At 45.1% G+C, this 16,216-nt stretch overlaps 1 protein-coding gene across 10 annotated transcripts in view; it reads left to right on the top strand.

Moving 5' to 3' along the window:
• The window catches only part of ULK1 (unc-51 like autophagy activating kinase 1), a 75,791-nt gene that overhangs the window by 31,609 nt on the left and 27,966 nt on the right, over positions 1-16,216 (top strand). For all 10 annotated transcript variants that reach the window (XM_079322905.1, XM_079322902.1, XM_079322900.1 and 7 more), the window contains exons 10-12: positions 3,578-3,636; positions 7,332-7,414; positions 10,189-10,239. In XM_079322905.1, coding sequence (XP_079179031.1) covers positions 3,578-3,636; positions 7,332-7,414; positions 10,189-10,239 — 193 coding nt within the window. The remainder of the gene's footprint in view (positions 1-3,577; positions 3,637-7,331; positions 7,415-10,188; positions 10,240-16,216) is intronic.

Below are 16,216 nucleotides of genomic sequence, written 5' to 3'. Positions count from 1 at the left end.
TTAATGCAAGTTTTTCTGCCTGGTCTGGCAGCTCTGAAAGAGTTAACCTGCTTGTTTATGTTCTCATCCCAGCTAACTGTTAGGTGAAAAATTAATTTCCAAGTCTGGTGTACCAAGTTCACTGCTTTAATTCTGAGTTAATTCTGTCTGCATAAGTACTAGGATTATGTATCACTTACAGCAACTGCTATGTTGTGAAATGCCTTGAGGAACACCAGGAAAGGCTGGGTTTTATGCCAAGAATTTGAACCCCTGGTTTATTTGTTAGGCAGCTTGCTCTTCTGCTCCCAGCTCTGTTCCTCTGGAGTGCCCTGTGTCCATAGGGACAGAAATTCCTGGATCTGGTGGGTGATTCTGCTGAGACTGGGTGCAGTGATGGACTTGTTGCTGTAGTCAGTGAACCACTGGCTTTTGGACCAGTGTTTGTGGGTGTTACTGTGCTCCGTTGGCAGTAGAGAGAAATCCATGGGCTGCTAAAAAAAAAGTTTCAGGAGGTGGGTTTTTTGTTTGCTTGGTTCTGCTCCTTGGGCTTTCAGGTCCTCTGAATGCCAGCCACTTAGCTGTGGGAATCTTACATATCAGAAAATATTTTCAGCAGATTTTCAAGCTTTTCCATGGAGATACTGAGCTAGAAATGTTAGTTATTTAATTTTTCTTTCTAACATACCCGAATCCCCTTTCTGCACTTCTCAATCCCCAAGGAAAGTATTCAAAGAGCAGGGCAGATACCATACACCTGCTATGGAGTGTTTCATAGACAGGGCTCTTCAGGGAGGGTGTGAATCTCTGGCCCTCTTCTATCTGAATGTTGGGCTTCTGCATCCAGCTGTGGCCCAAGCATGACAAATCCACTGCTGAGTGCTTTTGGGAGCACCACCCTGCCTGGTTTCCACATGCAGTTCACTTCCAGGCAGCCAGCACTGGAGGGGATTTGGCAGGGTTCTGCTGAATGCCTTTGTTGGCTCAACATATTTCCACTGCTGCTCAGGACAAAGTAACAGAGTGGCAGGATTGAATTGGTCCAATTGCTTCTATATATAGAAAGGGTAGAAAAAAACAAAATGTAGCTGCTCCCTAGTGACATGAAAGGGGGGCTGGGGGTGTGAGCTGACCTAGGGAAAGCTGAGCTGTTCTGCATCCCTGGTTCTGATAGATGGGTGCTGTCCCACAGGTAGAAACTGGCTCTGTGTACCTTGAATGGTCTGGTTGTAAAGTGTGCTTTTTCTGGGGTTTTTCTTGGGCAGGGTGTATCTGCCTGGAAGGCAGATTTCAATTTAAGTTCTTAGCTTCCTAGACAGGGGAATTCAAGTGACATTTTTACTATATTACAAACATTTCTGGTTTTATTTTTTTCTTCCATGGTTCTTTGAGAAGCACCATGTATTGAAAGGAGAGGTGAGCAAAGTGGCTGAGGCTCCTGGTGATTTGTGTGTGATAGCAAGAGAGCAGTGGACAGGTTACTGGGAGCAGAACTGTGTGACTCAATCAGTTAATAATGAAGGTGCACGAAGATGCAGTTGGTTTTACCAAATTAATGGTGATCCATGGCTGTGTGTGCTGGGCACACAGTGGAATGACTCCCTTCCCCTGGAATCTGCACTGGGGACCAGCCTGGAATCACAGGCTCCTGGGACAGCCCAAGTGAGGGAGTGTGGAGGATCCTGCTATGGGCCCTGCAGAGCAAGTGGGGATTGCACTGACACAGCAGAATGTGGAGGAGCAGCATCCCTACAGGGACATCTCTTGAATTTGTACAAAGAGGAGAAAAACTTCATTGAGAATTTTGCTTCTGTCCAAGCCAGTGCTTAGAAACCTTCTCTTATTAACTGGTCTTCATCTATATGCTGCTTTGAATATACTCTCTTCATTGCCAGGAAAATTTCTGACAAAACAGTGTTTGAAGTAGATCAGAGCTTCATTGTGTTTGTGAAACAATTGAGCTGTTGCAACAGGAAATGATCAGAGCAAACAGCCAGGGCTTGTATCTCTCTGAAGTGAATGAGCCCTTCCCTCCCCATGCTGGAGTTCTGCCCCTCCTTGCACGTTGTCTGTCAGGAATATTTGTCATCACTCTGGGCAATGTGGCCAAGCCATTTGGTGCAAGTGTGTCTGCTTGCCTCCCTACAGTTTGCTAAATATTAATCTAATTACATTCCAAGATCTGCAAGGGGAAGGTGTAAAATAGACTTTTCCTGAATAAAATTGAGTGGCAGCAGTTGGAAATTATGATGCAGTTTGGCATCTGTGTAACAAGGTGCTCTGCTTTAATTTTGATGGTTTTTTGGTGTAGCTTCTGTTGGTAAGGCTGTGTAAAAATCACTGCCCTGATGAGTACTACACAAGTGTGTTGATACTATCAGCTTTTGAGACTAGCTTTGGTTTCTCTTGAGGTTTGTTTTACTGAGCTCTCAGTTATCCTTAATTTTCATCTTCAGCCAGAGGGAGTAGGTGATGTTGAAACAGCATCTTATGTGGCTGCTTTTCCAGCCATACCATGTTAGTGGTATTTTGATGGCCATCTGCAGATTGGCCTGTCTGATTTGCCATTTTAAGCATCTTAATTGACCTTAAATGCTTCTAATTTAGAAATAGAAGTAGGTGGAAGGCTCGAGGGGTTTTTGAGCCTGCCCTGAACATCAGGAGAAACTGCCTGTTGCCTCCTCATTCACACTTTCCTACACACTCTGCTGCACTAATAATTGATTGCAGATGAATCCCTGTGATCTTCCTGCCCTGTTTATGTGCCTTCATGTCTGTGTCGTGCCAGCCAGCCATCCCTGCCTTTAATAAAGCACCTTTCCCTAAGCAGAAAAGCTTGAGACACTAGGGTTAATTTACTGGCCTGTGTTATTCATTTCATAAAAACAAATGGAGAATTTATATTAGGGGATTTTTATGTGTCTGTGCTTGTCTGCTGGTGATTTTATTTTTAACCTCAGCTGTAAATCTCTTGTGCCTAGCCCCCATTTTTTTTTTTGTTTTTTTTTTTTTAATCCCATCTCTCAGAATTTGGAATCTTGTCATCAACATCCCCTGTAGTTGTGTACATTATTGCACAAATAAAATAGGAGCTCTGGCTTGAGACCTTCTGCCTTCCTGGAACTAAAGTAGAAAATCCTAATTCAGCTGCTGTTTCTCCATGTTCCTCTTCACAGATCCCTTGCACGTCAACAGGCTCCCTGCCCCTTTTCTAAATGCCCTGCAGCATTAATCCATGTTCTCAGCAGGATCTGTCATTCATCATTTGGGACTCCTCACATCTACAGTTATTTAGTCTCCTGGGTGAGGCTATTAGGCCAGCTCAAACCTGAGCATCAGAGCCCACTGCAGTGAAGCTCAGCCTGTGGAAGGGCAGAGCCAGGTCAGGGACAAAATGGCAGCAGGTTGAAATTCTGTATTTTCACTGCAGCACAGGGCTGGCTTTTCAATCTAAAGCAAAAGCTGCAGGTTCTCATTGTCTCTGCTGGTCCAGAAATTAAAAGGTGCCTCTGCCCTTCAGAGCTACAGTGAACAGAAATACTAATCCCTTTCCTTCACTGTCAACTGCTTCATGTACTGGTTTCTTTCTCTCTTCCAGGCCAGCAGCCCACAGGATCTTCGCCTCTTCTATGAGAAAAACAAGATGCTGATGCCCAAGTAAGCATTTTTCCAGTGTCAATATTTGTAGGCACTTGTTTACTCTGTGTTTACACCTGTCCTTGCATGCTCCTGGCTTGTCACTTGGGGAGGTGACTAAAATATTTGGCCTCCTGCCTTTCCCCATTCCTTAAACCAGCAGTGACGTGGCCCAGAGAAAGTCTGACAGCAGCAGAAAGCCAGGGCTGGGATGTTCTGTCTGTCTGCAGAAAGGAAGGGATGTTCTGTCTCTCTGCATTGCAAAAATTCAGGGCTGTTAGTGATTCCAAGAGCCAGCCTGTTCCACACATGGCTCCCCTGAGGCTGAGAGCCTTGGGAGGAGCTCAAGGCAGTTCTGGGATGGTGTGAGCAGCCAAGCTGCAGCCCCTGCTGTAACCTGCCATACCTGGCTGCAGATCACATTCCCATTTCTCACGTGTCAGGGCAGCAACTGCTTGTGTCCATCCTGCTATTGGGGGAAATGCTATAACCTCCCTGGAAATGGACACTGCTGCAGTTTCCAGAGGGAAGAGAACTGCTCTCCTCCCAACAGGGTGTTTGTTACCTCTCTGCTGGCTGCTGTGATTTGTCAGGGTATTTTGGTTTTGTTGCTGTGGTCTTTCCTTTTGATTTCTGAACTCTGAAAGCAGAAGCTCATGCTGGCTCTGAAAACCTCAGCCTGGTACAGAGACAGGGCTGAAGGTCCAGATTATATATATGGATGGCCTTTCTGGTTAAAAAAGTTAGCTCCCAGTTTGCAGAGCTGCTAATACAGCAGCTATACAGGAAGTTCATTGGGTTGCTGTATATGGATTTTTCTTTCCCCTTATCAGTTCAGACAGCTCCAAGAGATAACTGGAATGAACTGTCAAGGAGCTGGAGCTCTTATCAATGACTTGTGATATGCAGTTAATTTATTTTAAGTACTTCCTGTTTTGATTTGGGGACAAGACACAAATTTCTATCAGGATTGCCTCTGGGGCACCTGGATTGCACCAGAGGGTGTGATGGAGTAAAACACCTGGAAAGAAACAATTTAAAGCAAAAATGTGACTGCCTAGTTAGAGCCAGTGTGAGTAGAAAGTAGAGCTTCTCTTTTTCCTACACAGCCCAAAGCATGGCTGCCTTTCTTACTAAATGAGAAATTAATCCATAAAATTAATAAATTTTCTTGTGTCAATCCCAGTGCCCTGCTGTTGCTTGGCTCATGGTGCAGGCAGGGGGAGAAATGAAACTCAGCTGTAAGAGGAGAGCATGTCTGTTCTTGTAGGGATTAGTCCTTGAGTCTTTCACACAGTCTGCATTTGCTATTTTCACTTATCTGCACTTTTGAACTACAAAATTCTTCCAAAATTCAGATCAAGCTGATTATTTTTCTCACTGTGGAAGTCAGATCTGAACTGGCCTTTGTTTAAATGGCAATTCCCTCTGTCCCAAGTCAGTTTGTCTCTTTAATATGGGCTGCAATCTTTGCCATTCCTGAGTAAACATGAATAAACTGCTTGAGTGCCCTGCCAGCACAGGATGAAACACAAAACTACTCCAGAGACCTCCTTGGACTGCAGCAGTGCCAGGATTTGTTTTCATTTTCCTTGGGGCTATGCAGGCTGGCACACATTTCCTTGCCATGGCCAGGGAAGGTGTTTTGGCTTGGGCATGGAGTGGGGAAGTGGTCCCTGGCTGCACTGCTGCTGCTGCAGGTGAGAAAATGCTGTTCTGAGCATTCTGGGGAGCCCATGACAGGAGAAGCCCAAAGGCCTCACAATTTTAATAGTGTTCATATGAATCATTGACATTCATTGTGCTGGTTTGCATTGGATGTACATCCCAGTACATCAGGGGGGAAAGGAGGTAGATTTGTGCTGATGTTTAAGAAGATGGCCCTAGAAAATAATGCTGAAGGGTAACAAAGCTTGATGCTTTGGACATGGGAGGTAAGAGGAGGCAAACAGGCTGTTCATCTGCTCTCTCTCCATCTGTGTTGTGCCATCTGCAGTCCATGAGTTGATGTACCTGTTTCTTGGCTTTAAAACCATACCAAGGCTAAAGTCATAGCTGGGAAATGGACTCATTTTGAAAGAGAGCTTTGTGTCACAGATAAATAAATGATGATGATAACACTGCAGGGCTGCAGGACTCCAGCACTGATGCATTTTTCAGGAGGCTGCTTGCTGTGGTTTCTTTGGGTTATTCCATTACACAGAGTGCTTCCAAAGGACCCTCTTTTGATGGGATTCAAGCTGAGTCTCATTCTAACTGCATCCCTTCCAGAATCCAGGTATCCTCCTCCTGTGCCAGCCTGACAAGGTGCACAAAACCAGTGCAGCATCAGGATGGAGAAGCAGCTCCTCCAGTACAAACAAATAATGAGGGATGCTTGCCATCATTCTCTGTTCTTGGAATTGCTGGATTCAAGTTCCTGCCCCAGCAAGGCCTAGGGCTTCACTGAAAAATAACTGGGTGGTATTGAAAACTGTAAAGACATACCTTGCCTGCCATCTCCTGTCCCTCTGAGCAGGGGTCTGGTAGTGCTAGCTAGCACCCTTTTCCCCCCCACCACTATTTTTAGCTTCTGTTTTACCCCTGCCTGTGGCAGAGTGTGTGGGTGCTGATGGTATAGGAAGGGTTTTTTCCCCCAGCATTTGTTGGGCTTGGCCTCAGGGCAGTGACTGATGCCAGAGCCACGTGCAGAGCCACTGAGAGCTAAAATTACTGTGCTGGGCACACATGTCATTACCTCAGCTGACCCAGTGTGGGGAGAGGGGAAAGCCTGGCAGAGCATGGGGACCATGCTGGGAACAGCCATGATAAACAGAGTTAATATTGAGAGGAGCTGCAGCCACCCACGCTTCACTAGGAGAGCTCTGCCCCAGCCCAAAGCCCCCAGCAGCACTTCTGGGGATGGAGGGAAGTCAGCAGGGCTGAATCCACTTATGCAAGAGCTGAACTCTGCTTTTCTGTGCCTTAATCCATCCGTTTATTCCTTGCATTTTTCAATCTACAGGGGTTATGAAGAGCTGCTCTGGCCTTTTCCCCATCTGCCTGTGGGGTGAGGGAGGGCGCAGTGCTTTAACAACTCTTTTGTTTCAAAGGCTTGAAAAGAATATTTTTTTCCTAACTATGCTGAAAAGTGAGGCAGTAACTGCACAAATCTTAGCTCGATGAGGTAGCAGTTGCTCACACCTTAGTGGCCTTCAATTAATATATGCTGTATATCAAGGAAGCAAATAGACAAAGGTTACTTGCTAGTCTCACATAAGCTGCACTGAAAAATAAATGCCTTAATAAAATGGTAGTAATTGGTGATACATTTCACCACCAGTGTCTTAATTGGAAGCTTCCCCTTGGAAACTGCTTTGTTCTAGTGATCTTATTCCCATTAGAGCAAGTAGGCGTGATTTTATTTATTATGTGTAAAATACTGCAAGTGGAATGGGCTTAGCTGAGCACCAGAGGGATGAAGGGAAGAATCTGCAGGTGCTCATGGGAGAGGTCACTAAGGCAAAATTAGCTGTAGCCTGAACAATGCAGTGGGGAGTGAAAGCCAGAGATGTTAAATAGAGACATTTCTGATCAGCTTCCCTCCAGTCAGCTCCTGGTGTTCCTGACCCAGCAGGCATGGAGTGAGTTTGCATTTGCCAGTTGCCTTCCTGAATATGTAAAAGCTGTTGAAGTAGACTGCAAGTCTCTTATTTTGCTTTTGTTTTCAATCCTAGCATCCCCAGGGAGACATCAAGCCACCTGAGGCAGCTCCTGCTGGGCCTCTTGCAGCGTAATCACAAGGACCGCATGGACTTTGGTAAGATCTCCTTCCAGTTTGAGTTCTGCTGCCTGCCTCTGCCTTTTGGCACTGCACAAGCCTCTCTACTTTTGGCTGGTGCTAGGAGAAGCATCCAGACACCTGGATTTCACCTGTGCCTGGAGGGTTGCATAATCTTGGGGGTTTTAGTTTATGTGCTGGAAAGGTCAGTGCTGATTTCAGTACAATTTTGTAAACCGAGGAGACTTGGCACAGCTTCAGCATGTGTTTGTTACTTGTATTCCCTGTTCTGGCTTCTGCTTTTATCATCTCTCTGAACTGTGGTTAAGTGTGTTACTAGGTAAAATGTGTCTTGTGTATCTGTGCTTTTCTGTCACAGTTCCTTCCCAGAGCTGCAAGCTGTACTCATTTACTGAGCAATCCACTCACTACCCCCTGGTTCTCAGGAGTTGCTGTGATAATTTGAGCCAGGAGTTGTAGCTGCTTGCAGACCCTTCCCTGCTTCTCCAGTTTCTGTGGAAGGAAGCCTTGGTCCTTCTCAGGGCTCAAGCTGGCAGTCTCCAAGCCTTTGTCTCAGTCTTCTGTCTTGGCTGACATGAGGATTTCCTTTTTTGTCTTAATTCCTTCTAAACTGAGATCAATCATTGTGAGCCCAGTGGTTCTGCCTTGGCAGCATCTTACAGATGTGTTTTAGCTGAGCTCAAAGGTCTGAAAACCTAGGAAAGCCATTCCCTAGAGGAAAGCAGGTAGAGGTGGAGCCTTTCCATGAGTTGCTGAAAGGACCTGGTCATCTCAAGGCAAACACATCATGTGTATGTTCAGGATGCTGCTTTTGAATCAGACCTGGGGTAGAATAGTTTGATATTTCTGGTGTTTGAGAATTAGTTTTCTGCTGGGTTTTTGTTTGCTTATCTGCTCAGGTGGATTCTTTCCTGCTGGGCAGCATATGCTAGGTGAATTGTTTTGCACCCTCTGTTATTATTTTGGATTAGAGATACCAGGAAAGTCTTTCTGGGGATGGTCAGCTGGGTAAGCAACTGTGGATTACCTGAGGCTAATCATAGTTATCCAGTGATGAATGCAATGGACTGGTTACTGGAATGTAGAAGTGAGAGAATGTGTCTTTTGAAAAGTGAATTGTTGAAGCTCCTGACAGACTGGCTTGGATAGAATCACCTGGCAGGGTTATTCCCTGCAGATCTTGGACCTTTTTAGCCCATATGAACTGGTTTTGAACCTCTTGGGAGTAGAGTGCATGAATCCATGTCCAACACTTGGGAATTTGAAATAATAGATTCTGATATCACTCTGGACAACAGTTACAGCACATCTTGCAGTATTGACATTTTTCCTGTTCTTAATTACATATTTATCAATAAATTGGCATGTCTCTAGAGGAGAGGGGTTCCTGCTGTTCCTTGTTTCCTGAGACTGTCTGCTTGGAGATGTCACAGTGACCTCCACAGAGCTCCCCTGGGGCTCAGTTGAGTCACACAACAGCAACTCATCAGCTTGAAACTTCATATACTTATTGTGTGTCCCAGCTGCTGTTCTGCCAGGAACTGATGCTCTCTGCAATCTCAAGATTATCTAGAGGAAAACCAGGAGGGTTTCAAGTTTCTAGTTTCCTGCTGATGATTACAAGCTGGGTTGTTTGAATTTTGCTTTGCAAGCACAGCTAATAAGCAGTTTGGAGTGGGGAGGGGGAAAAGTGAAAGAAATCATAATTTCCACCCCCTCAGTTGAGTCAGCTTGGCTGAGGGATGGTACCCTCCTTAGTGCAGCAGGCTGAAAAAGAAGCAGGAAAGCTCAGCAGCTGAGCAGCTCCCACAGGATGGGGATGTTCTCCATGCACAGCAGATCTAATCTCTGAGATTCCAGCTTTCCCTGCCAAAGATTTCCATTCCCTGCCTTGAGCTCTGCTCCAGACACTGCACTCTGGCTGTGGGACCTTGGCAGTGGTGAGGAGAGGCTGGGGAAACAGGGATTGTTCAAGGTTTAAAAGCAGACAATCAAAAAACCCAGTGACTGCTTTCTGGAAAGCTCAGTCGCCAAAAACGAGCTGTTTACAGAAGAAGTTTGTAAACTTTGGGTGTTGCAACAGGAAATCCATTCTGGGAAAGAAGCTGAAGCTCAGTAATCAGTGTTGATCCATGGCTGACACTCCCAAAAGACTGAGTTGCTGATTGTGATAGGAGAGGGCTCTGGCACAAAGCTGCAGTGAATCAGAGATGAAGGAGCTGGGAGAAGTGGCTACTTGTGAGGACAGGCAAACATGTAGAGAGTTCAGCAAGCCAGGACAGAAGCTTTTTCTTGGCCTGGATCTGTAGAATGAATTCCCATAATGAGGGGAGGAAGCAGGAGTTGTGTTTGATGTGAAGGGAAGGGAGCTGTGGGCTGTGGTTCTGGGGTGGCCCATTAAAAATGCATTTCTGCCCTCAGTGCATGGTGGATTTGAGTCTGTGTGTCTTGGAAGATCACTCAGTGGAAGTCCTTTTGTCCAGCATTCCTATTCCATGGAGTGAGTGGCAGTGCAGTGTGGTCAATGCAGCTTCTCTGGATCCCTACATTTAGGGTGATTCATCATCCTGATCAGCCAGAGATCCAATTAATTTCCCATCCTTATTTCATGAGCAGGTTCTGCATCAAGTCTCCAGCCTGTATTCCTCACCATTTCTATATGCAACCATAGTCAGCTTCCATTGTTGCATGGAAAAATCACTGTATAACACTAACTTCCTGTGCTTTAGCTGCTGTGTAAACTCCTTACAGTCATTTTCTTTCACTGAGTCATTGTTCTTGGTTTTTTTCAGATGAATTTTTCCATCACCCATTCTTGGATGCAAGTGCCTCTATGAAAAAATGTAAGTATTGCATTTTTGATTACAACTCCTTTTGAACCATGGCCTGACTTCCTTTGTTGTTAGTTCAAAAGAAAAGAAAAATACTGCTTTATGTTTCCTTAGTTATTTAGGCAGGGATTCAGTGTTTATTACTATGTCATGTCCAGATTTTGCCATCAAAATGTACTTAATTTTACTGAGTTATCTTCAAAGGGATGATTGGGGAATATTTAGAAGCCTAAAGCAGAAGCAAATGTAGCTTTGAAATGTATTCAGCTGCTTTGTGTGGAGTTCTTGGCCAGTGGGGTGCCTGTAGGTATACACAGGATTCTTTATCATGGTCTTGCTTTTCATCCTTACCTGTGGGACCATTCAGGCTAGTGAATGGTGGAAACTGGCACTCTTGGCCCTGCTTGCCAGGTTGACTGTGCAAAAGCCAAATTTTGTGGTTACCCAAACTTGTTTCATCATTTACATCAAAGTTCTTGATACATCTTGTTTTAGAAGGGTTTATATTTTGTACTCTGTGGAAGCTGGCCAGAACAAAGACAGATTTCCATTGCAAGTTCTCTCTTCCTCCTTTTGATTCAAAACTTTGGAAAAGTTGCAGCCACATGTATTGTGGTTCAGAGGTTTGGTTTTGGTGGAAAACAATTCAGAATTGCTTCTAAATTGTGCATGGGGCATCATAGTGCATGCATGGGCATCCTCTGTCCAGGGAACTTGGGTCAGTGGAATTGTGAATGGTCATCTTCTCTGGAGGGACATCTAATCTCCTGAATAAATGACAGCACCAAGGATCTTCATCAGTGACTAATTTGGGGTGTCCAGTGCAAGGTTTTGGAGGAACCCTGTCTAGCACAAACCCAGTTCCACTCTTGGTTGTGTGCTATTCTCTGATATCCACATCCCTCCTGACTCTCTGGCTTTCCTGCTGCCAGAGCAGGACTTCTGAGCTGTCCCTGATGAGGTTTTACCTGTGCACTCAGGTGATCGTCCTGCGGGCAAGAAAAGACGCTTCTGGTTTAGGGGAGCTTTCAAAGCAGCCAGGGCCCTGAACCCAGCTGTGCCAGCAGGGTGTGGGGCCAGGAAAGGACTCTGGCCCCACAGGGCTGCTCCTAAGGCAGCCCAGCTCCTGGCACCTCCTGTCCCTCGGCTGTGTGCGAAAAGCCCTTCGGAGTCTGATCCCCCTGTGGGCAGAAGATCTCCCCCTCAGGATGTTCTTGCATGCCCACCACCTCATCTCCTGCCTCCTGCTGTCCCTCTGCTGCACTGGCCAGGGGAGCAGAGAGCCCCAGAAAAACAGCAGAGGGTTCTCCTGACTTGGCCCCAGTTTCCAGCTTGTGCACGCCTGCTGTGCAGGAACCAGAGGTGCCATTATGAGCAGGAGACTGTAGCTCAGCCTTTGCCCCCAGCTGCACCAAGGTTAGTGGTGTGGGGTCAAGAACCAAGAAAAAAAAGCCCTTTACAGGCAGGTAAAGCCTATGCAAACTCCAGAGCTCTCTGTCACCCTGCTGGTGCTCACCTCCGGACATACATCCACAGCCTGGAGTCCTCTCCTGGCAGGACAGGCTGCTGCTGGGTTTGAAGGCATGGGAGAAATGTCAGCCCATTGCTGGAGATGTTCAGGCTGTGGTGCACAGAAATCTGCTGGTTCAGGAGAGTTCTTATAGTCTGCTGTGAGGTCTCTGCTACTGCCAGATGCCAGTGATGGATCAGAGCCTCTGGGAAGTGTGCTGAAGAGCCTGGAGGAGGAAGGCTGCCTGTGTTCTTTTTGATTTCTGATAGGAGAGAGAAGAGCCAGTGTGTCAGTCAAGGCTGGGTTATGGTGATCTCCACAACAAAAACTCACCTGAGATTTATGAAATGCTGTCTGGCATGGCAGTGGGCTTGACCCTTGCACAGCTGCAGTGTGACTTGGCAAGGCTGCATTTCTCAGGCAGTGGCTCCCCTGACTCTGTGCAGAGCTAGGGTGAGTCCAAAACCTTGCTGTGCTGCTTCATCTCAACATGTGGCTCGACATCAAGTGTAGGAAATACCAAAGAGAAGAAGAGCTGCATCTGAACCATGGTGGTTGTGCTCAGACTGAATTGGAGCCCTCAGGCCTGCAGTGGAGAGCTGGGGAAGTGTGCCTTGTGTTCTTGCTCTCCTTGAGAGCTGATCATTAGCTACCACTAAATCATTCACATCTGAATTTTTTTTTAAATATAATGTAACTTTGGAATTCTGGAAAATTGGTGAGTCCTGTAGAATGTAGATCATCATTCTCCAGGTGGATCATTTTAAAGCTGCTAAGGCAGGGGGATCCCTCTTGTTGGAATACATTTGCATGTTTTTTGAAATACTTCAGCAGAATCAACATTTCTTTCAAAAATTATTCAATAAGACATTTCTGACAAGCACCTTTTCTTCCCTGCTGTTTTGAGGGATGGTTGTTTTCATGTCCCTCCTCTCATCTCCCTCCCTGAAGATTGGATTTAGGGCCCTTGGGCTTTGTTAACTAAAATGGCGTGCTTTATTTGTTTTTGTTTGTTTTTTTTATAATTTATTTTATATTGTGGGTTTTGTACCCGTGACTAAGCATGTACTTTAGATGTGTAAAAATGTATTAATAAAGCCTTTAAAATGCTGTGTCTAGTCAGACTGTCTGTCTGTAGCCAGGTCTGATCAGCATATGGTATGGGGCCATGTGTTACAGTAATAACACATGAGAAGGATAATTAGATGCTTGTGCAAGTCTTCTCTCAGTAAACACATTGTAATTGGTACCCGTGCAGAATATTTTGGAGGTTTTTCTGCTGCTGCCTTTAATGAATGAGGAGCTGCTGCCTCCTTGACTCTGAGTTAAGAGAGCATGAAAGGTGAGCAGTTATGGTTCAGGAGTGCATGGGTGCTTCAGTGTCCAAAATACCTGTCAGGCTTTGCTTGATTTTTGCCATCTTTTTAATCTTATTGTACATAGACTACTCAGGTGAAAACTAGCAAAAGATCTCCATGGCTTCTGCATATATAAGATTTTAATGCTGCAGAATTCTAAACTCTAAAGAGCAGCTTATTTGGACAAGTCCTTGCAGAGTTTGCACTCAAACTTTATTGCCTTGTCAGAGATTGCAATTAAGGAACTTTTTGATGAGTTGTTTTAATTGAATCCAGATAATCAGAAAAGTGCATCTCTCCAGTGTATGTAGAACTCAGATTCCAAATAAAGCTTTTCTATAAAACTTGAGGGTTGGATATTTTTAGGACAGCTGAGCCCCTGGTAGGATGATGTGTCAGAAGTTATTTTTACAAGTATAGGATCCAATATCAGGATCCACACAGCTGGAGCACAGACTTGCCTTTATGGCTCCCAGCTCTCCCATTTTGAAACCAGTTGGCAATGGTTACACAATGTACAGGATGACTGTTCTGTTGCTGGAGCAAGTTGGAGAGGACAATTATGAAAACAGACTTATTTACATTACAATTACAATCCAGCAATTTCTGGATTTGGGTGGGGGCCTGCCTACAATTCATGTTAACATTCCCCACATTCAGACTCAACTGAAAACATGATGAGCCAAGTGTTTGCACCCTTTTTAATTTTGAACTGGGAGTGCCTGGGTGTGTGGAGGAGATGGAAGCAGCGTCTTTCTTTCAAGCTGGCCTACATGGCTGACACCAAACAGTGCCCCAGCAGGGCTGTGGAGGTCAGAGAGGGTTTGTCAGAGCCAAACCTCATGGTTCTGCATGCATCAAAGTCTGTTAAGAGTGTCAGGACCTTCTGAGCTGGAGCTCACAGCTTTACAGTGTGAATGTGGGGAGTTCAAAGGGATTGAAATAAGAAGAGTGGTTAATAGAGGCTGTATCTAAAGGAGTGCTTCATGCAGCTGAGTTTGAGTTTCAGATGATAATGGCAAAGTCTGGCAGCTTGTCTTCCCTCCTGATTAATGAAAAGCTGTCTGAAGCAAATAGTCAAAAATAGAAGTGTCTCAATTCTAGCCAGGTTTAAATCAATAATCACAGAACCAAAATAGACTGGAGGGGACCTTGGAGAGAACTGAAATGACTCTAACAAAAGTGCAAATTCCAGGAAAAATGAATGGTGATGCAAGTCTTGCAGCAGGCATGTGTGGATACACAGAGAATTTTTTTTTTTTTTGTTAAAAGCACCCTTCCATAACAGAAAGGGCTGTCTGTACATGGATGAGTTGTTCTGTAGCATCTGGCAAGATAAACGGGGGGGAGACTTTTTCCACCCTTCCTTTCTAGTGTTTAATCTATAGGGAAAGTCCTAGGGATTGCTCTGCAGGCTCTGTGGGAGGACTGTGGAGATCAAAAGCACTGTGATAGAAGCAGGACAGGGCTCTTCATTTTACAAGCAGGTTCTCAGGCCTCTGTGTGTGTTCCCTGAGCAGGGGGAGGGGAGGCAGCTGTGTTGGCTGTGGACAGAGTGCCTTTCCATGCCAAGCCCCTGACCGACCTCCCAGAACACCCATCCTCAGGATGCCTCCATCCCTGCTGCTGGGCAGGAGCCAGGGCAGAGTGTCACAACAGCACAGCCCATCAGGGGTGCTAAATCTAGTGCAGAATAGATGCAGAAGCTAAAAAGTGTGTGCAGGCCCCCCACTGCCATCCCCCTGTGGATTCCTACTTGTTAAAGTTGTCAAAGGCTGAAGAGATTACTGTGACCCTGCTTAAACTGTTAAAGTGGTCAGTTACTTACATTAAAATATATATTTTAAGTCTGCACTGCTTTGGCTTCTTTTCCTTGTTGTTGGATCTTGTTATATCTCTCTGACTGAGGAATTCAGTGTCTCTGATTGCTCTCTTTGTGATAAAAGACTTTGGTCCAGTTACCCTTTAACCTTCTTTGATAGGCTGCACGGAAAAACCTCCTAATGCCTTTTATTAAAAGGCATATTTTCCCATTCTTTTATCATTAGAACACTGTTTCAACAGTTGATTGCAAAGAGATGGACTTTTATTTTTCTAGCCCGTTGAATAGAGTAAGTACTTTGTAGTGTGTAATGGGATTAATGACAGAGGTAGTTTTACTTCAGACAGAAGCATTCTTCTTCTAGGTGTTATTAATCTCCCTTGTATTAGGTATGGAGTCATTAGCACAGGTACTGTAAAAGTAGGAATTTGATAGAAGGTGCTAATTCTCTGCCAGCATAATGGAAAAGCAGCAAAGTGCTCCTCTCCTCAATTAACTATTGTCTCTGATCTCTGTCTTAAGTCATTCAAATACCAAAATGGTGCCAGTGTAAAATCTGACTTCAGGCTGCCTTGAAGTGGGGATTTTGGGCTTTTCTGTGCTGTTCAGTCTTGTGCAGGTGGACTGGGGAATTTGAACCACTAACTACTTCAAAGTCCTTTGAAGAGCTGTTGTTACCTTTGACTGTCTCCCTGCTTGGCTAAGCTGGGCTTTTCTGTTATTTACTGAACCTCACTCACATAAGTCATTGGAGTTAAATATTCTTTTCTCCTGTGATGCCTTAATCATCTTTTCTGCCTGAAGGTTGGTGCTAACTAGGCCTTTCAATGTAAGCTTTAGGCCTTGTGAGGGTTACAAAGGCCAGTGCAACAATGAAGTGAATAAAATTGGCTGTTCCTATGCTGAACAATGAAACATAAAAGGAAGGGACACAGAGATGACCTGTGCTGTGCAAATAGTTTCTGTACATAGATACTAAAGGACCAAAACATATTTAACTTGCAGAAGTGACCACATTGAACTATAGGAGGCAATGTGCTGTTTCCTTGAGGAAAAACCCCCTTGAGGGTTTTTTGTTGGGTTTTGGGTTTTTGCCAGGAACATGTGGCCTGGGATGCCCGAGTGGCTGTTTGGACAGCAAACACATAGGCTTTGAGTAGGAATGTGTTTAACTTGGCACACACCTCCCAATATTTGATGTATGTGTGCCAAGCCATGAGGTCTCATGAAGAAGAATCTGTCAGGGTATGGTCTAGTTCCTGGCTTCTGCAACTCAGTTCCATTTTCTCTTTCCCTGCC

Source organism: Erithacus rubecula (assembly GCF_903797595.1).
Source record: "Erithacus rubecula genome assembly, chromosome: 19".
Lineage (NCBI taxonomy): Eukaryota > Metazoa > Chordata > Aves > Passeriformes > Muscicapidae > Erithacus > Erithacus rubecula.
Note: the sequence above shows the minus strand (reverse complement) of the source record. Positions and strands in the feature narration are given on the sequence as shown.